The following is a 27,696-nucleotide window of genomic DNA, read 5'->3' as shown; positions in this document are numbered from 1 at the left end:
ATTATGTTTGTATTTATTCTGAATCATGCACTAATACCTGGTCAATAAAAAGACTACACAGAGTCTAACACAGACTTTAGTAGATACATGTACAGCAGAATAATGTTAAAATAATATTAAAATAATAAATGATGAAGCATTAGATATATCATATACATGTCAAGAAAGAGTTTTAATGAGGAATGAGAGTAGCAAGTGCACATGGATATTTAACACAGAAAATCATTTGGCCATGCCTTAATGACTCTCCAAAGGACGGAGACTCAAAATGCTTTCAACACACCTTACATAGATATGTGCTTCAGTCTTACTTTTCATTTTCATAACATCTGTAACATATTGCCTAACCCCAAATCCCTATGTAATGGAATAATAAAAACTAAAATAAAAGAGACAATCCTATCCACTGTGTTACTTACGCAGAGGTTAAAAAATCAGTTTCTTTAAATATGTCAAGATGAAAATAATAGGAAAACTGAAGAACCATGGTATGCAGGACACAAACTGGCAACTTCTCAGTGTGGCACACTGCGGACATTAAAATCTGTTTAACAAACAGATGAATGAATGAATGAATGACTGCTAAAACATGAAGATAAAAATTTACAAAACAAATACACTTTGGAGAAAACAATGAGAAGAAATTCCACCAGATATTCAGGAGATTGTTAAAATTCAACTAACACCATCAAGTAAAAAGTATTTAATGTGAATTTAATTCATTTGCAAAGGAAACACCATTTAGTACAAAAGCATCTTACAAGCCAGCAGAGTGGCTCAACTATGACCTTCCCTATGCTGTTCAGACAGCAACCAGTTTCTTCAAGTTAGAGACCACACCACTCAACAGTAGCAGGGCCAAGTAACTACTGAAGTCAGTGTTACACAGAGAGGAGGCTGCAGGCTATGGCAGTAGGAAGGGTAAAACAAGAACCACGGAGAAGGAGTAGGCAGAAAAGCTGCATTCTAAACTACTTGATTCATCTAACAAATGCAAATACACATGACATGCTTGATTTAGATTTCTTTTTGTTAGAAGCCCAAGGTGGAGGGGTGGTGGAAATGAGAGCGGGAAATGGCAGTTAAGTAATAATCATTTGTTGGCTATATCCATGAGCATGATGTAAAGCAAGTCTATTCATTTTCTTTCTATTATAATTCATACCTCCTCCTCTCAGATTTGAACAGGTATTTACAACTTCACAGCTTATCTTTTGGTCTTCAATATCAATTATTCAAGAAAGCTCACTTTTTTAAAAATGGGAGCAAGGAAGGTAATAAAAAGAAAGAAAAGTCCCAAAATTATGGAACTTGATGTCTCTCTACTGTCTAACTACTTTAAGCAGACATAAGCCTAAAGTAAATAATAGATAAACCAAAAGGGTCTAAAGTTAGAGGACTATAATTTTTGCTTTGAAAACTCAAGGCAGATAGAAGCCTCAATAGCGTCTCCCTAACATTTTAATAGAGACCTGAAAAACAACCAATTATTGCCAACTCAAAAGTCATCTTAACCTCACAACTAGGAGTGGTAATCCTATTGAAATGTATTATTTCTTCATTTCTGTTAAGAAGAAATATATTTTTCTTTATTTTTATAAAACAATATACTTTTATTTACTTTTCTTCCTAAATGGAAATATATGTGTTGTTAAAGGTTTAGATGGTGATTGCAGCAATGAAATTAAAAGACTCTTATTCTTTGGAAGGAAAGTCATGACCAACCTAGACAGCATATTAAAAAGCTGAGACATTACTTTGCCAACAAAAGTCCGTCTAGTCAAGGTTACGGTTTTTCCAGTAGTCATGTATGAATGTGAGAGTTGGACTATAAAGAAAGCTGAGGGCCAAAGAATTTATGCTTTTGAGCTGTGGTGTTGGAGAAGACTCTTGAGAGTCCCTTGGACTGCAAGGAGATCCAACCAGTCCATTCTAAAGGAGATCAGTCCTGGGTGTTCATTGGAAGGACTGATGTTGAAGCTGAAACTCCAATACTTTGGCCACTTGATGTGAAGAGCTGACTCATTTGAAAAGACCCTGATGCTAGGAAATATTGAGGGCAGGAGGAGAGAGGATGAGGTGGTTGGATGGCATCACCGACTCAATGAACGTGGGTTTGGGTAGACTCCAGGAGTTGGTGATGGACAGGAAGGCCTGGTGTGCTGCAGTTCATGGGGTCACAAAGAGTCGGACATGACTGAGCAACTGAACTGGAAATATTGAAAGAACAACCAAACCAGATTTAAAGGAAGCCTGGCTGAAAGCCTTAAACAGTACTACCTACCTTATTTCCCCCTCAAAAAGTGTATAAGAACACTGAAAGAGAACCATTTGGCCTCAATATGAAATAGTTTATAAATCTGGAGGTATTTCAATACAGCCCTACCGTACACGTTTACAGTCTCTACATCTCTATCCATTTAACAAGAATGTTCTTCCACCAAGGACTTTTGGAAGTTCATTTATTATAATCCATCCAGTATTCATGGAATAATAACCCAGTGCATCCTCCAGAAAAGTGAAACCCTTTGATCCCTTCTATACCAGTGATCAAACTTCTTGGAAAACCTAAGATCCCCTCTTGTCCAACTCCCCCACTAAATATTTCTAATTTATTTTTGATAGTTACATTTTCCAGAATTAAGATTATGTGCTTGATAACTATGTGACATTCTATGGGTTTCATGGGAATTCCTGGGCTTATCAGAAATCAAGGAGGAGGACCCCAGCTCCAAGGGATGAGTGGAGATTTCACCTGGATGGTTTTTATATTTCTACATTTACACCTGGAAGGAAACTCAATTATATTAACAACACAACTTGGAGATCTTAGAACCTTAACCTCTGTTGGTCTTTGAAGATCCTGAAGTTCTTAAAATACCAGGGCCAGGTGTGCTGGTGTCTGAGCTAGATGTCCAGGCAACAGGAGGAGGCTACAGTTCAGCACGGAATGAATGCCTATTACATTCAAAGCATGGTGCTTATTCCTATAGAAAGACTCCATGACCAAAAATTCGGATAACTTTTTAAAGAACAATAGGCAATTCCTCAACAAAAAGATCCTGCTATATGGATGAAGGAAAGGTATCTAGATAAAGAAATGATAACAACTGTTAAAATAATTAGATGAAACTGTTGTAAGTGTTCCTCAAAGTATGACTCAAAGACCAACAGCTTTAGAAGAACTCTAGTAGTTCTTTAAAATGCAGAACTCTGAGCCCTACCCCAGACCTACTGAATCAAAACCTCTGAGAGTGATGCTCAGGAATCTACATGCTATTTTATGCACATTAAAATTTAAGAGTAACTATATTTAAGGGATGTTAACTATGACTCTGCACTATATGTGGTAACCTGTACATTATATAGAAAGCAATAGGGTAGAACAAATAGTAGAACAAGGTCAAACCTATAGTTAAGAAAGAATGTTTTCCATGTGATTAACCTGATATGATGAAAAACAATAAACATTTCATCCTCTGCAAAAACAGACTCTCTTATTCTACAATATCAAGTTTAATTAAACTCAAATATTCAAATGAAAAAAATGAGAGGTAGTTTTACAATATTTTCAAACAACCATTTGTTATTCAAAATGGTACTTGAATGTTTCCATTAAGTATGTGTCAGTCTAATTTAAGAAACTAGAAAACAAGTCCTGGCCACTGTATATAAATCAGGATTTAAAGTCTACCTAATGTACAAACATCTTTAAAACATCTCAGCTGTATAAAGTTGACATTTTTCTCTAAAATTAATGATTCCCTGGCTATTGACGTAGGAAGCAGTCTCCTCAAATGCCCTTTGGCTCAGTTCCACCAGGACTCATAATGCTCTCCATGCTGACCCGAAGATGGACCCCAGTGTGCAGTCCATCACTCAGAACACAGTGATGCTCCACCTTCACAAGCCTTCCTGCTGCTTCTCAGACCTGCTGCCTGAACTAAGTGTCTCCACCTCACCCTGTTATTTATCTGGTGCCTTGAAAACAAATTACTTGATTTCTGTCACTGAGCATCTTTATTAAAACAGTTGTTTATAGCAACTCTAATCAAGGACCCAAAATACTGAACAATAATAATTCTCTGATAAATTGTAAGTAGTCTTAGGCAGTTTTAAAACATAGGCACATTATAAGGTGTTAAATCAAATTTTGATTAACTATTATATTTGACACACGGAAGCAGCAAGGAAATCTTCCACAAAAGAAAGAATGCTTCAGTAATTTGAACAATTACCTTTAATGAATCCAGTTTGAAAATTTCTGACTTTTAATACCTTTCTTTCTCACATTTATGTTATTGAAACAAAGGAGAGTGAGGGATTATAACATTTAGAGAATAAGGACTATAATAACATTTAGAGAAATATTTTAACAGAAAAGTTTCCCAGGAGAAAAAAATCACTTGTCCTTAACCATAACCTACAGGCTTTATTTATATACATCCTTAAAAATGACTTTTAATGCAGAGAATGATCTGAAGTCTGATGTCTTTAAAAAAAAAACTCTCCTTCAGGGGGAATATTAAACTCCAAACGAATCACTTCTTAGAGTAGTGACACTTTCAGTATACTCAGTAGTTCATCAAAATATTACACTCAGTCATAAATGACAGTCTGACATGCTATTTAATCAATAAACAGTAAGATCAGGTGTTGAAAAGAAGGAAACCGGTGGTATGCTGATAAATATTTAACAGTTGGCTCACTGGTGCAGGAAGTCCTGCTTTGTAGCATTTGCCCATTTCTTGGTTCAGACGGTAAAGAGTCCACATGCAATGCAGGAAACCTGGGTTTGATCCCTGGGTTGGGAAGATCCCCTCAAGGATGGCATGGCAACCCATTCCAGTATTCTTGCCTGGAGAATCCCCACGGACAGAGGGGCCTGGCGGGCTACAGTCCACGGGGTCGCAATGAGTCGGACACAACTGAGCAGCTAAGCACAGCACAGCACCATAAATCTTCCTACCACGACCAAATTCAGGTTACCACCATCACGTCCCCGATGACAGAGGTGGGAAGACAGGTACACAGCCTGATCTAGGGAGCTGGCATAACCCAGATCCAGCTTGGCACTGGAGGCAGGCCCCAGGCACTGAAAACAGTGTTGTCTTATGAAGATCTGCTCCCTACTGCCTTGCTCTTGACATTGCAGACCTCACCTGACACCTTACTGATGCTTTGTCCAGCTCTTGTCCTCCCAAGCCACGCCTTCAGGTATACTTTTCTCTGAAACCCAAACTACCATAACTTTATCACTTAAAAATGTTTACAGAGATGGTGGTTTTCCTCCCCTTTCTCATAACACTTAGTGATTTCTTGGAATGCCTTCTGTGCTAAATACTAATTGTCCTAAAACAAATCACACAGAATAAGACATAATGCCTTTAACTAATTTTTGGCCTGGTTTAGCAACTAACAAAACAGCAGGTGGAGACAAACAGTTAAATATTCCTATATGGGCATTATGCTGGAAATCAGACAATAATTATGAATTAGCCAAACAATTTCTATACTTATTATTCACATATTTATATTTCTTAACATTAAAAATGCCTGATAAAAATCTAAAGTGTGTCCTGAAAATATAGTTCAAGCACGTCAAGTTTCTTATCTTAAAACTGCAATATTAACTGTGTCAGCAAGATATTATACTAATAACAATCCCCACTCCTACCAACAGTGTAGCTTTGGACAAATAGCTTAACCTTGCTGGGGCTCTTTTTCTAAAATAGGAATCATGATATCAATCTCAGAATATTCTTGTAAAAATTAAGTAAAGAATTAAGTAAAGCATCTTCAAAGTGTTACTGCTGATACATAATTAACACTCAAAAATGGAAGCAAATTGTTAGTTTTCTCCACAGTCACTGTCCTGGGCTAGCAATCCTTTTATAAAAGTTTCTAGTTATGGCAGGAAAACCTCTGCACCAGAACACTAAGTATCCTCATGGTTTTTAATATTTCCCATGTGCATGACACCCAGGTCTCAGTACCCCACACAACCACAGTCTCAAGTCTAACCTTGCCCAGGTTCTAACCGCCCATGGCTGTTGTCTCTAAACCCCTGAGGTGAAGACATAACCCTTTGTAATAAACAACATTAGCAGCCCTTCTGGTTTTTGGAAACAGAAACCAAAATGCATCACTAGTGGTAGTTTTTTTAAATTTATTTTTAATTGGAGGATAATTGCTTTATAATGTTGTGTTAGTTTCTGCCATACAAGAATCAGCCATAAGTATACATATACCCCCTACCTCTTGAACGTCCCTCCCACCCTCCAATCCATCCTATCCCTCTAGGTCATCACCAAGTACCTGGTTGAGTTCCCTGTGTTATATAGCAACTTCCTATTAGCTATCTATTTTACATATGGTAATTTATATGTTTCAGTGTTACTCTGTCAGTTTGTCCTACCCTCTCCTTCTCCCGCTAGCTAATAGAAGTCAAAAGACAGAGAATGTTAGTCAATTTTTTTATTCTGACTAGTATAGCTTTCACTTGATAACACTATAACATCTACAAGATAGATGTGTATAGAGACAAATGTAAATAACCTAAGTAAATTAGTGAAACTATTTCAACAGTACAGTAAAAGAATTGTTACTATAATCAAATAAATGTAGAAATCTATAAAAGTAAGACCCCTTGAAGTAGGAAATGGCAACCCGCTCCAGGATTCTGGCCTGGAAAATTCCATGGACAGAGGAACCTGGCAGGCTATATAGCACATGGGGTCACAAAAAGTCAGACACGACTGAGCTGCAGCACACACAAGGGTGAACGTATCTGAGTATTTTAAAAGATCATCTCAATAAATGCCAAAATGAACTTAATAAAATTATATACCTATATGTTATTTTTTTAAATCTTTTAAAATTTAGGAATAAAATAGTTCATTACCAGGAACCATTAAATAGTATTTGATAGTTTAATAGGAACTATTAAATAGTATTAAAAGGCAAAACAAATAGCAAACAGCATATGCACAATTTAACACAAGAGGCATTTTCATCAAACTAGGAGCACAACCTGGTTCTGTAATAGGGCATTAAAGAGAAATTAAAGATATACTGGTGGAAATAAAAAGATAAACTAATCATTATCAGCAAATACTTTGTCTCCCACTTCTAGAGAAAATGAAGTCATCAAAGGAGGACTCTGCAGTAAGTACAGACTTACCTGCAGTTTCCCCCACATTTTCCTCTTTCCATTTGGGAGGAATAGAAGAGGTACCCCTTCATGCTTGTCAAGAGTACAGGAATTATCCTTGCCTAGTTTTCAGTCCTAGAATCACTCTATCATTTCTCTGTTACTTTCAATGGCACCTACTTTAAGGCTCTAATCCTCCTATCATGTTCCCTTTCAAGGTCCCAGCCCACAGGACACTACCCAACCAGCTTTCTTCCTGTTTCAGCAACACTGTCTCTCCTTACCCCACCTCCTAATACCCTTCTTCATTCATTCCACCTCCATTCCTACTGGCCTCTGTTAAACTTCAAACAAATAAACAGCTCCCACCTTAGAATTACCTAACTTCCCTATGCCTACACAAATACCATCATGGTTTGAAAGCTCACTTTTTTCATTGCCTAACCTTCTGTTTGTTTGGCCTTTTTTTTGGCACTTGCTGCTGGTTTCTCTCTAAGAAAACAAACTCCATGATGACGAGGGTATTTGTCTGATATACAGGAATCACTCAATAAACACTGGTTGAATGAACGTATCTAACAGGACAAAATAGTATTTATGGAACTTATCCCAGTTAGGATCTGAAGGCACAAGCAAATTCCATGAACAGTGACATATATACTCCTTTCTTTCTTTTTGTCATTTTGTTAGACTTCAGTCAAGCCAAGCCTATAGTCATAACAGACTTCCCTATGAACAGTGTGCCTTTAGGGTTAAAAAAAAAAAAAAAAAAGAGGTGGCAGTTCTCAGCTGGCATCAGCTAGAGTACTGCAATGAAAAAGTCTCATTTTGAGGGTCCTGAAGGATTGTGGGGACAGTAAGTTTTTCCATGAGGGGTGAATTTCTAGTCTACTTCACAAGAAGAGAGAGGAGGGGAATGAGGTATGATCCTCACTGATTAACAGGAAGTAGTAAAAGAACGATCAGGGGCTTAGAAGGGACAAGATTGAGAGACTGTTGACAAAAGGCTATAAGGAAGAAGCACATGATGTCCCTCCTGAAAAGAGTCCAACGTGTAAGAACATCTTTCCCTGTCAATACTCAACAAAAAGCCCCCACTGCAACAAGGCTTATTAACATTCTGGTCAATAAGTCTCTTTTCTCAGCCATTCCAGTATTTGCATGATAAGTACTTGCTGAATAAATTAAGAAATGCAAATGAAATTACTATATAACTAACATACCTAAGAGAATCAATTAAAAATATTTTAATCTGTCAAATGTAGAGTAAGATGCTTAATTTAAAAATTAAAATTAAAAATAGCAGCTTTTACTCAGATCAGCAATGAAGAGTTAGAAAATATAATGGAATAAAACCATATTCAAACTACAAGACCAACAAAATAAATATGAACGTCCTAACTAGAAAAGGATGGATGCTATATTTTTAGAATTTTACTAAAATAAAATTTGAGCAAATGAAAGGATATAGCATGGTCCCTGTATTGGAAAAAATAATGAATATTTTAAAGATACTGATTATTCTCATGGCAGGTGGGAGGGCGGCTCAAGAGGAAGGAGATATATGTATACTTACAGCTGGTTCACATTGTTGTAAAGTAGAAATTAACAAAACATTGGAATGCAATTATACTCCAACTAAAAAAATTAATTATTCTCTAAATGAATCTATTGAAGCTAAAATAATTCTAGTGGCAATAATTTTGTCTTTACAAAATTGTTCTAAACTTTGACACAACAGAAAAGAACCCATAAATAATGGGGGGAGGACTATATCCCTGATAGATATTAAAGCAAATTATAAACCTGCTAAACAACACTATAGGGACTTCCCTGGCAGTCCAGTGGTTAAGACTCTGCATTTCCACTATAGGGGACCTAGGCTGGAGAACAGAGAGTCCACATGCTACATGGTGCAACACTGTAGTGTTGGCACAGTGGAAACTAATAAGACAGTCAGAAATAGACTGCAATGAGAATAGAATATAAGATAAAGGAGACTGGGAAAAAATTATTTCTTCATACATGAAAATAAATTTCAGAACTAAATGTTAAAAAAATATTTATGTATGGAAAGGAAAAAATTATGCTAACTATTCACTTTTTGTTAAACATAAATGTTTCCATTTCTAACTAAAAAGAGCAAACCTTCTATACACTTTAAATGATATAACCAGACTATAAATCACCAGAGGGGCAGAGACTTTGGTTAGCCATTGCTATATTTCCAGAACTTCAAATATTATCTGGTACATTGTAGATTTATAAGCAATTTACTTTTTCCAATGACATCATTTGAGTCCATTCCTTTGGATTAAACTTGGACTTTTTTTACATTAAAAAATAGGTTAAAATATCTACAATTTCTACCAAAAAGTCAGCTGAATTGTGATTTACCTGCTCAAAGAGTCATGTCCAACTGTTTGAGACCCCATGGACTGTAGCCTTCCAGGCTCCTCTGTTCATGGGATTTTCCAGGCAAGTATACCGGATTGGGTTGTCATTTCCTACTCCAGGGTCTTCCCGACCCAAGGATCAAACCTGCATCTTTTGAGTCTTCTGCATTGGCAGGCAAATTCTTTACCACTGCACCACCTGGGAAACCCTGAATTGATATAGGGATTGCATTCAATCTACTGATCAAATTGTAAAGTATTGCCATCTTATCATTAAGGCTTTCAATCAGTGAACATGGGACGTTTTTCAAATTATCTGCATAATAGTTTGTAGTTTTCGGGGTATAAATTTTGCCCTTCTTTTGTTAAATACATTCCTAAGTAGTGTTTCTTTTTTGATACTATTGTATATAGAATTATTTTCTTACTTTAATTTTTTGATTGTGCATTGCAAGTATTTAAAAATACAGTTAATTTTTGTATCTTTATCTTGTGTCCTCTAACCCTGCAGAGCTAATTTATTAGTTCTAATAGTTTTTTAGTTATTTCCTTAAGAATTTCTATGTACTTGATTGTATCATCTGCAAATAGAGATAATTTTACTCTATCCTTTCCAATATGAATGTTTTTTATTTTTTCTCTTGCCCAACTGCCCTAGCTAGAACTTCCAGTACAACACTAAACAGAAGTGACAATAGTGGATATACTTGTCTTGTTCCCAGTCTTAGAGGAAAAGCATTCAATCTTTCACCATTAAGCACAATGTTAGCTGTAAGTTTTTCATACATGTCCTTGAGGAAGTTTCTTTGTATTCCTAATTTGACAAGTATTTCATGACAGGGCGTAGATCTCCTTTAATGCTTTTTTCTAAGCTTATTGAGATGATCCTCTAACTTCTGTGTTCATTCGATTGATGTGATACATTACTTGATTTTCAGATATTAAATCAATCTTGCATTGCTAGGATAAAACAAACCAATTCTTACATTCACATAGAATTTTAAAAGACTCAGGATAGCCAAAATAATCTTGAAAAGGAAGAACAAAGCAGAAAAACTTATTCTCAGTTTGAAAACTTAATACAAAGTAAAGGTAATTAAGAAAGAATGAGGACTTTCCTGGTGGTCCAGGGGTGAAGAATTCACCTGCCAAAGCAGGGGACATGGTTCAATCTCTGCTCCGGGAAGAATCCATCTACAGAGGGGAAACTAAGCCCATGTGCCACAACTACTGAAGCCTGCACACTCTAGAGTCCATGCTCTGCAACAAGAGAAGCCACCACAATGAGATGCCCATGCACTGCAACTAGAGAGTAGCCCCCACTTGCTACAACTAGAGATAGCTTGCATGCAGCAACAAAGACCCAGGGCATCCGAAAATATATAAATAAATTTTTTGAAAAAGGAGAGAGTATGGTACAGGCACAAACAGAGATATAGATCAACTGAATAGACTTGAAAGCCCAGAAATAAACCCATTTATTTATGGCAAATTGATTTTCAACAAAGGTGCCAAAAAACATACAATGGAGAAAGAATAGTCTTTTCAACAAATGGTCCTGAGACAATATACCTGCAGAAAATGAAGTTGAGTTCTTACTTTGTACAATATATAAAAATTAACTCAAAATGGATCAAAGGCCTAAGTGTAAGAACAAAACTATAAAATTATTAGAAGAAAACATAAGGGTAAATCTTCACTACCTTGGTTTTTACTAATTATGAGACATGAACACTACAAGTGCTTCAATCTCAATATTCAAAGAAATTGCTAGGAAAAGTAACAAAATCCTCAAAAAGAAATGGGGAAAGATAAAAATAGTCAATTCACAAAAGAAGAAATACAAATACCAAATAAATACACACACAAAAAAAATTCCACATCATTGGTTACAGAGAAACAAAAAATAAAAATAAAGCTCATTTGCCTATCAAATTATTGTGTTGTTGAGAGGGGCAAAACAGTACATTAGATACAAATTAATATATAGATATAAATATAGATACAAATACACCTGTATTGTGTGTGTGTACTTAGTCACTCAGTCATGTCCAACTCTGTGACCCACTGAACAGCAGCCCCCTGGCTCCTCTGTCCATGGGCATTCTCCAGGCAAGAATACTGCAGTGAGTTGCCATGCCCTCCTCCAGGGGATCTTCCCAACCCAGGGATCAAATAACACACACACTGTGCATATTGATAAATAGAATATTGTGTGCCATATCAGTAAACAAAGGATGTCACAGTCATCAGCGATTGCAGCCACCACCAGAGGGTGGACAGATGAGCCCTGAGGAAACTCAGGATGTGAAAACACAGGATACTGGCCCCAGATAGCTATGGTGCATGTCAAAGAAATTATTTCACTGAGCCCAGATCTTGCCATACATAGAAAAGCCCTAAATTCCTTAAACTTGAAATATCCAGTTTCCTTTTATTAACAGTAGTCTTTGTTCCTTCTACCTCCGCTTTGTTGCAAAATTCCTATGTATCATAGCTTCCCCCTTGCCTCTTGGAGTAGTTATCTCAGGGATACTTGAAATGCTGTCTCTTGAGCTTGAAATCGCAAAAAATCCCACCAAAAAAAAAAACCAACAAAAAACATAACTCTTGTGGAGCTCGGTGCACACCAAGGTCATGTGTCTGGAGCCTTGTACCAAGGTCACAGAACAAAAATCTCTGGAACTGCCAGCCCCATAGCAACTGTCACCATGAGCCTCGGAATCTAAACCAGCAGTTACCTGATCCTATATATTAGGTAAAATACTCAAGCTATTACCCATCTTATAGCAACTTAACCAATCACCAAATGCCACCCTTCCAGTAGGAATTTTCTTCTGTCCTGGGGCTGTGAAAACTGGCTAATACCCCATGAAAGGGGTCGACACTCCCTTGAGCTGGCCTACTGTTCTAACAGTGTCTCCCACTCTAATAAACTTTATTCTCTCATTCTGCCTCAAGTTTGGAAATTCTTTTTCATCCCACTCACACACAAAGACAGCGCTCAACTGTTAGGTTGAATGTGCATGTTTTTTTCTTCAGTCAACGACATGCACACAGATATTCAATGTGATCTTGGCAAGGCAACAGAGAACAGTGGCATGAATAAGTTCAGTTCAGTCGCTCAGTGGTGTCCAACTCTCTGCGACTCCATGGACTGCAGCACACAAGGCTACCTGTCCATCACTAACTCCTGGAGCTTACTCAAACTCATATGTATCAACAAGAGTCAGCAATGCCATCCAACCATCTCATACTCTGGCATTCCCTTCTACTCACAGCTTCAACTTTTCTCAACATCAGGGTCTTTTTCAATGAGTCAGTTCTTTGCATCAGGTGGCCAAAGTATTGAAGTTTCAGCTTCAGTGTCATCTTTCCAATGAATAATCAGGACTGATTTCCTTTAGGATAGATTGGTTGGATCTCCTTGCAGTCCAAGGGACTCTCAAGAGCCTTCTTCAATGCCACAGTTCAAAACCATCAATTCTTCTGCACTCAGCTTTCTTTATAGTTCAATTCTTATATCCATACATGACTACTGGAAAAACCACAGCTTTGACTAGACGGACCTTTGTTGGCAAAGTAATGTCTCTGCTTTTTAATATGCTGTCTAGGTTGGTCATAGCTTCTCTTCTAAGGAGCAAACGTCTTTTAATTTCAAGGCTGCAGTCACCATCTGCAGTGATTCTGGAACCCAAAGAAATAAAGTCTGTCACTGTTTCCACTCTTTTCCCAACTATTTGCCATGAAGTGATGGGACCGGATACCAGGATCTTAGTTTTCTGAATGTTGAGCTTTAAGCCAACTTTTGCACTCTCCTCTTTAACTTTCACCAAGAGGCTCTTCAGTTCTTCTTCACTTTCTGCCATAAGAGTGGTGTCATCTGCATATCTGAGATTATTGATATTTCTCCCGGCAATCTTGATTCTAGCTTGTGCTTCATCCAGTCTGGCATTTCACATGATGTACTCTGCCTATAAGTTAAATAAACAGGGTGAAAATATACAGCATTGATATACTCCTTTGTTGCCGCCTAACGTGCATACAGGTTTCTCAGGAGGCAGGTCAGGTGGTCTGGTATTCCCATCTCTTTCAGAATTTTCTACAGTTTATTGTGATCCACAGAAAGGCTTTGGCATAGTCAATAAAGCAAATGTAGATGCTTTTCTGGAACTCTCTTGCTTTTTTGATGATCCAGTAGATGTTGGCAATTTGATCTCTGGTTCCTCTGCCTTTTCTAAATCCAGCTTAAACATCTGGAAGTTCACGGTTCACGTACTATTGAAGCCCACCTTGGAGAATTTTGAGCATTAATTTACTAGCATGTGAGATGAGTGCAATTGTGTGGTAGTTTGAGCATTCTTTTGGATTGCCCTTCTTCGGGATTGGAACGAAAACTGACCTTTTCCAGTCCTGTGGCCACTGCTGAGTTTTCCAAATCTGCTGGCATATTGAGTGTAGCACGTTCACAGCATCATCTTTTAGGAACTGAAATAGCTCAACTGGAATTCCTTCACCTCCACTAGCTTTATTTATAGTGATGCTTCCTAAGGCCCACTTGACTTCTCTTTCCAGGATGTTTGGCTTTAGGTAAGTGATCACACCATCGTGGTTATCTGGGTCATGAAGATCTTTTTTGTATAGGGCTTCTGTGTATTCTTGCCACCTCTTCTTAATATCTTCTGCTTCTCTTAAGTCCATACCATTTCTGTCCTTTATTGTGCTCATCTTTGCATGAAATGTTCCTTTGGTATCTCTAATTTTCTTGATGAGATCTCTAGTCTTTCCCATTCTATTGTTTTCCTCTATTTCTTTGCCTTGATCACTGAGGAAGGCTTTCTTATCTCTCCTTGCTATTCTTTGGAACAGTGGCATGATGAGAGATCTTAGTTCCCCGCCCAGGAATTAAATCTGGGTAGCCTGGATGAAAACCAGGAATCCTAGCCACCAAACCAGCAAGGGCTAGAGGCTACAAGCTATTTTTCCCTATATCTTTGCCCCCAGTGAAAAATGCATTTATCACAGAGGCAGAAACTGAAAATGCAGTTAAAACGTTATTATTAGAGACACAGCACAACAAGTGGGAGAGCACATGGAAAAACAGCTTGTTTGGTTGAGACAGAAGCAAGGCAGAGATGCACACCTGGAGAAAGGGTGTGGGCGTCCCCCCTGGTGAGGAGGAGCACAGTAAAGAGGCTGTTAGTCATTTCTATAAGGCAGTTTTTCCAGGTCTTTGTCTTCAGTCAGGCCAGTTATCTGGTTTCTTTTACCACACCTGACCTACCCTGGGACCCTCCCCTGGGGTGTTCATGCACCCCTCAGTCAAGATGAATCTTGAAGTGAAGGCTTCTGAGAGAAGCAAGACTCATTACATCCTGGAATTAACCTCTGGCTTTTTGTTTCAAGGACACTTTGTGCAAATGTGTAATGTCTCCCTTATCTTTTCACCCTGATTATTTAACGTATATGCAGAGTACATCATGCGAAATGTCGGGCTGGATGAGGCACAAGCTGGTATCAAGATTGCTGGGAGAAATATCAATAATCTCAGATATGCAGATGACACCACCCTTACGGCAGAAAGAAAAAGGAACTGAAGAGCCTCTTGAAGAAAGTGAAAGAGGAGAGTGGAAAAGCTGGCTTAAAATTCAACATTCAGAAAACTAAGATCATGGCATCCAGCTCCAATCACTTCATGGAAAATAGATGGGAAAACAATGGAAACAGTGACAGACTTTATTTCTTGGGATTCTAAAATCACTGCAGATGGTGACTGCAGCCATGAATTAAGACACTTGCTCCTTGGAAGAAAAGCTATTAAAGCTTTTAAAGCTTGGAAGAAAGCATATTAAAAAACAGAGACATTACTTTGCTGACAAAGGTCCATCTAATCAAAGCTATGATTTTTCCTGTAGTCATGTATGGATGTGAGAGTTGAACTATAAAGAAAGCTGAGTGCAGAAGAATTGATGCTTTTGAACGTGGTGTTGGAGAAGACTCTTGAGAGTCCCTTTGACTGCAAGGACATCCAACCATTCAATCCTAAAGGAAATCAGTCCTGAATATTCATTGGAAGGACTGATGCTGAAGCTGAAGCTCCAATACTTTGGTCACCTGATTCGAAGAACTGACTCATTGGAAAAGATGCTGATGCTGGAAAATTGAAGGTGTGAGGAGAAGGGGACAACAGAGGATCAGACGGTTGGATGGCATTGCTGACTCGATGGACATTACTTTGAGCAAACTCCAGGAGTTGGTGACAGACAGGGAAACCTGGCATGCTGCAGTCCATGGGGTTGCGAAGGGTCAGACACGGCTGAGCAGCTGAGGGGCTGAACTGAACTGAACTCCCTTATCTTTTTTCTCAGAAGGGTCTTTGCCTCTCTTTGTCCTTGCCATGATTATTCCCTTGAGGTGTTAACAAGAGACAAAGACTGACTATTTACCTTGTTTCTGATGTTATAACCATTTTCGAGAGCAAATGGGAGGCTGGTGTAAATTCCCCAAGTGGAGTCTACCTATCTCTTCACTCAGAAAATGCAAAGAGGCCACTGGCTGACTGTCAATGTCCAACCTGGATCCTGTCTATCTCTTAAACTCAGGTGGACGTTAAATTACTTTAAAAAAATTCCCAGACACGCACACACACATAGGCGCAGAAAGGAAGCATACCAAACGGGTATTAGAAGTTATGCCACACCGTAAAATTACAGATATATTACAGTGAGAATAAATGAAATAAAAGGAATTGAAATGTAATAAATGTAATAAAAGGAATTTAAAATGCAATGAAAAAGGGAGTGTTTTAGAGAAACATATAGGCAGCTAATGATCACCAAAACATTTTTGCTGCTATGACCCAAAATCCTGCAATGAGAAAACAGGTATCACAGATACAGTCATCCAAGTAGCAAACACCCTTTTTCGTTACCTGCTTTGGAAGTAATCAGCTGCAGCACTAGTGGCCTTCTAGTTACAATGCCTGACCCTCGAGGGAGAAAGTCCCTAAGAAAAAAAGAAAAAGAAAGAATAGATTAAGGAATTTAAAGGAATTCTTATCACTGATCAATTTACCAATCAATATCCATAATTTTCAACCTTTCAATGCAAGACCCATCTTATAAAAGAGGTATTTGCAAAACAAAAAAGGAGGAGTGAGTAAGGGTCCTTATACTGAATATTAACACACATACATTATTATAATGACCTCACTGGAATATGTAATTCTCTCATTTAGTTGGAATTAATAAACATTTGCCTTAGACTACTGTGTATTGTCAACTATTTTTTATTTTCAGAGAACATACATTTAGAAAAACATCTGATGTGGAAGTTAATCCTTAAACTCTTTGGTAATTAAAAAATTCATTGCTTTATCCACTTTCAAGACTAATATTAACACCATCAAATACTGTCCATTTTAAGAGGTAATAAAGGCACACTTAACTGTATCTTCTAAATACCTAACACTTCTCTCCAATACAGTCACACACAAAACATGGGGTTCAGTTCAATTCAGTCGCTCAGTCGTGTCTGACTCTTTGTGGCCCCATGAACCGAAGCACGCCAGGCGTCCCTGTCCATCACCAACTGCCGGAGTCTACCCAAACCCATGTCCATTGAGTCGGTGACACCATCCAACCATCTCATCCTCTGTCGTCCCCTTCTCCTCCTGCCCTCAATCTTTTCCAGCATCGGGGTCTTCTCAAATGAGTCAGCTCTTCATATCAGGTGGCCAAAGTATTGGAGTTTCAGCTTCAACATCAGTCCTTCCAATGAACACCCAGGACTGATCTCCTTTAGGATGGACTAAGTGGAGATAAATGTTGGGTATGTAGGAAGTAACAGCAGAAAAAATACTGCAATTTGATATTTTTTTTGTTTGTTTTCATTCCTGAAGGAGTTTATTAAAAAGGAGATTTTTTTCAAATAAACATTTTCTTTAAAATGGCATGCTAATATGCACTAGATAAATAAATCTACAGCAAAGAGAGTATTTTATAATTACATCTACAATGCCACATAACTCAGTACAGATTCTGCAATGTTAAAGAGAATTCATAAACATATCTGTAACACTGCTTTTAAACACACTTAGAATGCTTCACAACTTTTAGAAGAGTCATAATTTTAAAAATCACAAAATTCCATTCAAACTAAATTTCAGAACCAATGGTAATGTTTCCCAAAAAGTATCTCCAGGACCACCAGAAAGTATTTTGAACACAGACACTGAGGATCCATCCGGGAAAGATGCAGCATCTAGACTCTTTAACAAGCACCAGGGGACTGATGTTCACCATGGTAGGAGAACCACTGGCCTCACCACAGGAAATGTTCCTTAATGATTCAGTGAGTAATAACAGTGTGGGATCTCTTCAAGAAAATTAGACATACCAAGGGAACATTTCATGCAAAGATGAGCACAATAAAGGACAGAAATGGTATGGACCTAACAGAACCAGAAGATATTAAGAAGAGGTGGCAAGAATACACAGAAGAACTATACAAAAAAGATCTTCATGACCCAGATGATAACAGTGGTGTGATCACTCACCTAGAGCCAAACATCCTGGAATATGAAGTCAAGTGGGCCTTAGCAAGCATCACTATGAACAAAGCTAGTGGAGGTGATGGAATTCCAGTTGAGCTATTTCAATTCCTAAAAGATGATGCTGTGAAAGTGCTACACTCAATATGCCAGCAGATTTGGAAAACTTACCAGTGGCCACAGGACTGGAAAAGGTCAGTCTTCATTCCAATCCCAAAGAAAGGCAATGCCAAAAATGCACAAACTACCACACAATTACACTCATCTCACACACTAGCAAAGTAATGTTCAAAATTCTCCAGCCAGGCTTCAACAGTACATGAACTGTGAACTTCCAGATGTTCAAGCTGGATTTAGAAAAGGCAGAGGAACCAGAGATCAAATTGCCTACATCTACTGGATCATCAAAAAAGCAAGAGAGTTCCAGAAAAACATCTACTTTTGCTTTGTTAACTATGCCAAAGCCTTTGACTGTGTGGATCACAATAAACTAGAAAATTCTGAAAGAGATGGGAATATCAGACCACCTGACCTGCCTCCTGAGAGATCTGTATGCAGGTCAGGAAGCAACAGTTAGAAGAGGACATGGAACAACAGACTGGTTCCAAATAGGGAAAGGAGTACATCAAGGCTGTACATTGTCACCCTGTTTATTTAACTTATATGCACAGTACATCATGAGAAACGCTGGGCTGGATGAAGTACAAACTGGAATCAAGATTCCCGGGGGAAATATCAATAACCTCAGATATGCAGGTGACACCACCCTTATGACAGAAAGCAAAGAACTAAAGAGCCTCTTGATGAAAGTGAAAGAGGAGACTGAAAAAGTTGGCTGAAAACTCAACATTCAGCAAACTAAGATCATGACATCTGGTCCCATCACTTCATGGCAAATAGATGCGGAAAGAGTGGAAACAGTGACAGACTTTATTTTCTTGGGCTCCAAAATCATTGCAGATGATGACTGCAGCCATGAAATTGAAAGACACTTGCTCCTTGGAAGAAAAGCTATGACCAACCTAGACAGCATATTAAAAAGCAGAGACATTACTTTGCCAACAAAGGTCCATCTAGTCAAAGCTGTGGTTTTTCCAGTAGTCATGTATGGATATGAGAGTTGAACTATAAAGAAATCTGAGTGCTGAAGAATGGATGCTTTTGAACTGCGGTGTTAGAGAAGACTCTTGAGAGTGTATTAGACTGCAAGGAGATCCAACCAGTCCATCCTAAAGGAAATCAGTCCTCAATGGTCATTGGAAGGACTGATGCTGAAGCTCCAATACTTTGGCCACCTGACTCAAAGAACTGCCTGATTTGAAAAGACCCCCGATCCTGGGAAAGATTGAAGGCAGGAGGAGAAGGGGACAACAGAGGATGAGATGGTTGGATGGCATCACCAACTCGACTGACATGAGCTTGAGTAAACTCTGGAAATTGGTGATGGGCAGGGAGGCCTGGCGTGCTGTAGTCGATGGGGTCTCAAAGAGTCGGACACAACTGAGAGACTGAACTGAACTGAATGACATGGAACTACTATCAGTTTTGTAGGAAATTTGGCAGAACACAGCTTCAACACAGATGGGATTTCAGTAAACAACAGCTTATACAACCAGTAAAGGTCAGTGAGAAGGCTGCAAAACCCAAGGCTTTAGCTCCACTGATACTTTTTAAAAGGGCATTACAGGGATAAAATTGAGCAAAATTTCCTCCACTTACAGCAAATTTATTTTGCAAGCACTAGTGTAAATTCTAATAGCCTCTTACGCAGGTTAATAAATTTACTCCTTGACTCCAAAGGCTAAGTTTCATTCGAAATGTCATTGATGTAACTAAAATAAAGAACAGTGAAATTACAGATTTGTTTCACTCTTTAAAAAAAAAATTCTACTGGAATAAATAATATTATTTACTTATCAAAAAATTCACTGAAAAACTAAGAAATCCTAGAGAGATGCTGTGTCCATGGGTCTGTACTTAGGTGTATGAAATCTAATAGGAAGAGACACACATGCACATAGAAAACCATTTAGAAGGGACCAGATAAAATAAGAAAGACTAACACTCTTTTAAAAACATCTCAGTCAGCTCAGTTCAGTCACTCAGTCGGGCCCGCCTCTCTGCGACCCCACAGACTGCAGCACACCAGGCTTCCCTGTCCATCCCTAGCAATCTTGAATCCAGCTTGTGCTTCATCCAGCCCAGCGTTTCTCACGATGTACTCTGCATATAAATTAAATAAGCAGGGTGACAGTATACAGCCTTGACATACTCCTTTTCCTATTTGGAACCAGTCTGTTGTTCCATGTCCTGTTCTAACTGTTGCTTCTTGAGCTGCATACAGATTTCTCAGGAGGCAGGTCAGGTGGTCTGGTATTCCCATCTCTTTAAGAATTTTCCACAGTTTGTTGTGATCCACACAGTCAAAGGCTTTGGTATAGCCAACAAAGCAAAAGTAGATGTTTTTCTGGAACTCCGTTGGTTTTCTGATGATCCAGCAGGTGTTGGCAATTTGAACTCTGGTTCCTCTGCCTTTTCTAAATCCAGCTTGAACATCTGCAAGCTCACAGTTTACGAACTGCAGAAGCCTGCCTTGGAGAATTTTGAGCATTATTTTACTAGCGTGTAAGATGAATGCAGTTGTGCAGTAGTTTGTACATTCTTTGGCATTGCCCTTCTTCGGGATTGGAATGAAGACTGACCTTCTCCAGTTCTGTGGCCACTGCTGAGTTTTCCAAATTTGCTGGCATATTGAGTGCAGCACTTCCACAGCATCATCTTTTAGGATTTGAAACAGTTCAACTGGAATTCCATCACCTCCACTAGCTTTGTTCATAGTGATCCTTCCTAAGTGATGCCCACTTGACTTTGCATTCCAGGATGTCTGGCTCTAGGTAAGTGATCACACCATCGTGGTTATTTGGGTCATGAAGATCTTTTTTGTATAGTTCTTCTGTGTTTTCTTGCCACCTCTTCTTAATATCTTCTGCTTCTGTTAGATCCATATCATTTCTGTTCTTTATTGTGCCCATCTTTGCATTAAATGTTCCCTTTGTTTTCTGTAATTTTCTTGAAGAGATCTCTAGTCTTTCCCATTCTATTGTCTTCCTCTATTTCTTTGCACTGATCACTGAGGAAGGCTTTCTTATCTCTCCTTGCTATTCTTTGGAACTCTGCATTCACATGGGTATATGTTTCCTTTTCTCCTTTGCCTTTAGCTTCTCTTATTTTCTCAGCTATTTGTTAGGCCTCCTCAGACAACCATTGTGCCTTTTTAAAAACATCTAAGCACATATAATTAGAAACTCTTTTAATAATCTCCAGGATCTATATTATTAATAGAATATTTGCTATTTGGGATGTTTTCAGTGATCACTTTAAGAAAATCAGACCTACTCTGTGCCAAGGCCTAAAAAGAGAAAGTTAATTTGAGAATCAAAATGGATAAAGGGAAAACAGAACAAAACTCCAGAGCAAAGAGCAGAGGCCCATGTGTGAGTTATCAGGACCATGAATGAGGTTTCAGTTATACAGATGCCAAGAATAAAATACACAGGTCTGAATGATGGTATTTAACAAGTCAATGAAGTATTTTCTTTAAGAGAAAGAGGTAGGAAGAAAGACGAAAGAAGAAGGAAAGTAGGAAGGAAAAAACGAGGTTTAGTTACTTAAATCCTTTGTGCTGGGATCTGTTTCAACTAATACTTGTGACCATATGTTTATAATGTAGATGTAGTAACAATCCTTTGAATATCATTAAAGCAAAAGAGAAGGTATCATACGTTTTAAATAGCAAACAATTATCATATGTTTGGCTAAAAAGTAAGCCAACAGATATAGCTTACACTTATCTCTACTTTTGTATTAAGTAAACAGAACTTTTCATTAAGAGTAATAGTGGTTTCAAGTACCCACTTCGTGGCTCTAACCAGTTCTACCTGCAACACACACATTCCCACCAAAAGTCAAAAGATTTGGTAACCAAATCCTGCCATTTCAAAGTCTTTTCTGACTTCACAGCAGGATTTGAGTGCAACAAAGCACCAGAGAGAAATTTCTTCTGAAGAGTGATTAACCTGGTTCTCTGAAGATTCACGTCATTCTGGTGATACAGCAGCATGAAAACCATATGCCCAGCACACTCCTGCTGTGAGAGCTGAACCCTCAAATGAAACACAGAGAACCTCGCATAGAGCCCCAATTCTACCACGGAATGGGCAAAATTCTCGAAACCTCAGTTTCCTTTTCTACTAATTTGAAATAATTCTATGAAATCAAATGAAATGCAACACATGGCAAATTTTTAAAAACCAAAGCACCACAGAAAAAAGTAGTACTATTATTATTGCTACAATACAGCTATGGGGTGTTTTCCCTTATATTTTAGCATTCTCTCATCTACAAAAAACAGCTTTGACAATTTTTAACATTTCATGAATGAAATGTGGATCTGAAGTGCCTGAGACCCCACCCGATTGGTTCCCTTGAAGTTGACCAGCTGCACTGGTTTGGAAATCTCAGTTCCTTATTCCAGCCTCAATCGACAGAGAGCCAGGGCACTGATATAAGAATCATGAATAATTCATTAATCACTAAGTACAACCATCCATTTGAATTTCAGGTGGTTGGTTCTCCTGAAAGCAGATCTAATGAAAAAATTACTTCATTGAATTAATGCAGGAAAAAGTGACGGTGCCTTTACTATTACTGTGAATATAAATTATGCACCATTTTCCTCAAAAATGGACCTTCAAGCTAAAGTGAGAAGAGTAATCTGGAGAGATGTAATATTAAACTGACTCCCTTCTTTAGCCTGAATGCCTCACCGTTGATTGCACTGTACAGATTTTAAGGCAGGAGTAGTGCCTCCCTCTCTATGCCACATAGCAGCATTTGGATTGTGATCCAAATGCCTTACTTCTCTCAGCCCACTTCAACAAAGCACTAACCTACACAGTCTTAACAGCTGGTCTTGAGGCAATAAGTCAATTCTCTTTCATGGTTTCCTGATTCCTGAACAAAAAGTAGAGAACAGTTTCCATGCTATGGTCTAAGAACCACTTTGATAACATTTCTTATTGGCTCTTCCAGAAACTTAGTTACCAAGAAATATGATCACTGTTCAATTACGAAATGAGTGACCCTCAGAAACCTAAAAAAGAGCAATGACTGTATCCAAAAAGCTAAAAGAATTCTCGCCCTTAGCAAATAAATTATGAACATGCTTTTGTTCAATATAGATATTAATGATGACTAACTAGATGGTCTGTTCAATAAATAAATGTTTAACATCTGCCCTTGACTAAAGCCAAGAGGTATAACTCTTAAGCTCCAATAAGTTAATTCAAATAACTGATCCATTCAAACAATCTTAGTCTTAGAGGGAGGCTGTTGATGTTCAGTTGTTCAGTCATGTCTGACTCTTTGTTACCCCATGGACTGCAGCATTCCACACTTCCCTGTCCTTCACCATCTCCTGGAGCTTGCTCAAACTCACATCTATTGAGTTGGTGATGCCATCCAACCATCTCATCCTCCATCATCCCCTTCTCCCCCTGCTTTCAAGCTTTCCCAGCATCAGGGTCTTCTCTAATGAGTTGGCTCTTCCCATCACGTAGCCAAAGTATTGGAGCTTCAGCTTCAGCATTGTCCTTCCAATGAATATTCAGGACTGATTTCCTTTAGCATGGACTGTTTTGATCTCCTTGCAATCCAAGGGACTGCCAAGAATCTTCTCCAACACCACAGTTCAAAAGCATCAATTCTTTCGTGCTCAGCTTTCTTTACGGTCCAACTCTCTGATCCATACATGACTACTGAAAAAACTATAGCTTTGACTATATGAACCTTTGTTGGCAAAGTAAGGTCTCTGCTTTTTAATATGCTGTCTAAGTTGGTCATAGCTTTTCTTCCAAGGAGCAAGTGTCTTTCAATTTCATAGCTGCAGTCACCAACTGCAGTGATTTTGGAGTTCAAGAAAATAAAGTCTGTCACTGTTCCCCCATCTATTTGCCATGAAGTGGTGGGACCAGATGCCAGATGCCAACATTTTTGAATGTTGAGTTTTAAACCAACTTTTCACTCTCCTCCTATACCTTCATCAAGAGACTCTTTAGTTCCTCTTTGCTTTCTGCCATTAGGGTGGTGACATCTGCATGTCTGAGGTTATTGATATTTCTCTCAGCAATCTTGATTCCGGTCTGTGCTTCATCCAGCTCAGCATTTCTCATGGTGTACTCTGCATATAAGTTTAATAAGCAGGGTGACAATATACAGCCTTGATGCACTCCTTTCCCAATTTGGAACCAGTCCATTGTTCCACGTATGGTTCTACATGTTGCTTCTTGAGCTGCATACAGGTTTCTCAGGAGGCAGGTAAGGTGGTATGGTATTCCCATCTCTTTAAGAATTTTCCACAGTTTGCTGTGATCCACACAGTCAAAGGCTTTGGCATACTAAATGAAGCAGAAGTAGATGCTGAGGTGGCAAGTGGGAAATAACATGCAAATAGCTACAATAAGCATAACAAGCTCTACGGTTAAGTTCTATGATTGATAAGGTGAAGGACCAACACACCATAGGGAATAATCTATTCTTCTTGGGGTACTAGTCAGAAACTATTTCAGAAACACATGAGGTAGGAAGGACTTCACAGGAGATCAGGAGGTATAAAGACATGGAAGAGAGATCTACACAACACAGAACATCATGGAAATGTAAGTATTAAAGAAAGGTCAGGATGAGGTGAGAAGTGTCTGGAGAAGACTTTAGAAGCTTCAGGGTTTTTTTGTTTGTTTGTTTTTTGTTTTTATTCCTATGAAAACAAGAGGGAACTGAAGAGTTTTAATTGATCAAATTACAGATCAATTTCAATTTCATGATTGAAAAATGAACTGTAAATGCCACTAGAGAATACAGTCTTCTGCTGAACAAAATTATGCTAAAAAATAACCTAACAGTGGGACACACTTCCTTAGGGTCTATTATAATACATTTTATTTATTTGACTTGCCACGCTTTGATCAATGTGCCAATCCTATGTCTAGAGCAGTGTGCTGATTTTGTATGCATGTTTAACTCATAAAATACTACATATTGTATCAAAGGGGGAAAAAAAGTCACGGGCTTCCTGGGTGGCACAGTGGTAAAGAATCTACCTACAATGCAGGAGGCTCAGGTTCAAGCCTTGTATCAGGAAGATCCCCTGGAGTAGGAAATGGCAACCCACTCTAGTATGCTTGCCTGGAGAATTCCATGGACAGATGAGCCAGGCGGGCTATAGTCCATGGGGTCGCAAAGAGTTGGAAAGGGGGACTCTACAGAGAATGTTGAAAAGGGGAATGACAAAAAATAGGGAGACTAGTCATTAACCAGTCTAGGTCACTGGGGAAGAAGATGATAAAGGTCAAGCCCAAGGCAGTGATAGTCAAGGTAGTGAAGACAGAGAGAAGACAATAAAGAGAACAGACGCTTGACAGGACTTAATGATTGCTTTCACGTGGAATGAATTGATACGAAGGAGTTAAGATAAATTTCACATTTCTGGTTTGGGGACCTGACTGAAGAGTGGTGCCATTAACCAGAAGAGGACATACAGAAAGATCTAGTTAGAGCTGATGATATGTTTACCGTGTACCAGGCATCATTCTCATTTGATCTTCATAACAATCCTGTGAGATATATATTGTTATTTTCACTTCACCAGGGAGGACCCAGAAAACCTGAGGCAGAGAAAAGCTACATAATCGTCTCAAAGTCACAAAGCTAGTAAGGGACAGATCTAAGACTCAAACCTAGAAAGTCTAACTCTAGCATCTGTGCTCTTGAGCATTAGACTGTGCTACACTATAAAAGTAATGAGAGAAAATGAGGACATGCTGATCTTTAGATACCTAGAGAGTATCTAGATTAAGACAACAAGTACAGTTAGACTGAGCAACTGGAACTCAGGATAAATGTCTAGAGATAAAAATCTGTGAGTCTTCAATGGAGCAGGCTGTTGAAGCCAAGAGAACAGATGAGTAGGAATGGTGTGGAGAAGGGTGATTAATATGGACTCCGGAAAATACCAACACTTAATGAGCACATGAAAGAAGCAAACTAAGAGATTGAGAAGGAGTGCACAGAGCAATAAGTTAAATATCAGAAGTCAAAGGTATCCCCAAAGTCATACTAGCCTTTTAAGACACCTCCACTTAGATGTCTCAAAATCAGTCTCTACAATTCAACTCATTATCATCCATCCAACATGTCTCTCCTCCTTTATTCTCAATCACAACCCACATCGTGTTGATGATGTGTCAGCCAAACATCCATGTGATATGTGATATGCAATACATGTATGTGACATCTATACATGTCAGCCAAACCAAGTATCTGGAAATCATCCACCCACCATCTTCCTCTATCTTCATGCTCCAAATTGGTCACCACATCCTGCTAGTTCTTCCTTAATATGGCTTAAAAGCATCCTTTCTACTCTATTTCAACCATGATTTCAGGTGCCTCCAAGTCTCAAACAGACAACCACAATAATCTCCCAATTAATTTCCCTGCATCCAATTTGAGCACCCTCCAATCCAACCTCAACAGGAACATTAAGTCCCATTACATCATTCCCAGACTCTAAACCATTAAATGTTTCCCCACTGTATTTAGCATGAAACCCAAACTATAAACAGAGCAGAAAAAACAGCCCTGACTCCTAGTGGAAGTTTCTGTATTCACTTGAGCTTGCAGGCACCTTCCTTGGCACATTCCATGCTCCCTCATGGGTGCTCTCTCCTCACTTCTTCATCTAGCCAACTCCTATTTAATCCTCAATACTCAGCTCCACATCACCTTCTCTGAGAAGCCGTCTTTGAAATCCCCCTGTTCGTGGCCTCTACTTAGGCTCTCAATACACACTGTCACACTGGTCTATTCACGTGTGTGCTCCTTCATCCCTATGCTCCTCCCAATGCCTCCTTCAGTGCCCAAGTGCTATTTTTTAACACTTTCTAACATCTTGCTTTCAATGAGGATGTTTTCTCATTGCCCATATATTCAAAACATGAAAGGAAAACTTTCCCATATCTAATCCCCAAACAGGCAGACAACAGACATTTTATATGGACAGAAAGAACAGGCAAGATAGCTTTCAATTTACCAGTAACTTCCTAAGACCATTTAAACTAATATCTTTATTATGAATGTTTAAGATCTGATAGTACTCACCAAAGTACAAAATATACATCATAGAGGTCAATAATACTGAATAACTGAAGACACAGAATAGAATTTGAAGGAAAAAACATTTTTAAAAATCCAAGAACCAATATACTTTTTAAAATCATTCGTTAAAAACAGAGAAGTCTCTTCCAAAAAATTATACTCAAAATATAATTTTATGTGCTCCAAAATAGTCCCTGTCAAATTATCTCATGGTCCTTCAAAATGATAACCCAATTTTAGAAAAAAGGAAGGAAAAGAGAAAAGAGGGACAGAGAAAAACAGAGAGAAATAGAGACAGGTCACTGCCAAATACTGCCTACCCCCTACCCCAAGAAGCACTGAGGTCATGTATTCCACACACTGAACACAATGGCACTGTTAAA

The 27,696-nt window shown here is 38.5% G+C and overlaps 1 protein-coding gene across 11 annotated transcripts in view; it reads right to left on the bottom strand.

Annotated features, from left to right (window-relative positions):
- Window positions 1–27,696, bottom strand: part of DNM3 (dynamin 3) — a 622,348-nt gene that overhangs the window by 490,556 nt on the left and 104,096 nt on the right. For 10 of the 11 annotated variants that reach the window (XM_043924627.1, XM_043924624.1, XM_043924629.1 and 7 more), the window contains exon 2: window positions 16,481–16,554. The exons of the other annotated variant lie outside the window; for it this stretch is intronic. In XM_043924627.1, coding sequence (XP_043780562.1) covers window positions 16,481–16,554 — 74 coding nt within the window. The remainder of the gene's footprint in view (window positions 1–16,480; window positions 16,555–27,696) is intronic. 11 annotated transcript variants of the gene reach the window in all.

This window comes from Cervus elaphus, chromosome 14 (assembly GCF_910594005.1).
Source record: "Cervus elaphus chromosome 14, mCerEla1.1, whole genome shotgun sequence".
Taxonomy (NCBI): Eukaryota; Metazoa; Chordata; class Mammalia; order Artiodactyla; family Cervidae; genus Cervus; species Cervus elaphus.
Note: the sequence above shows the minus strand (reverse complement) of the source record. Positions and strands in the feature narration are given on the sequence as shown.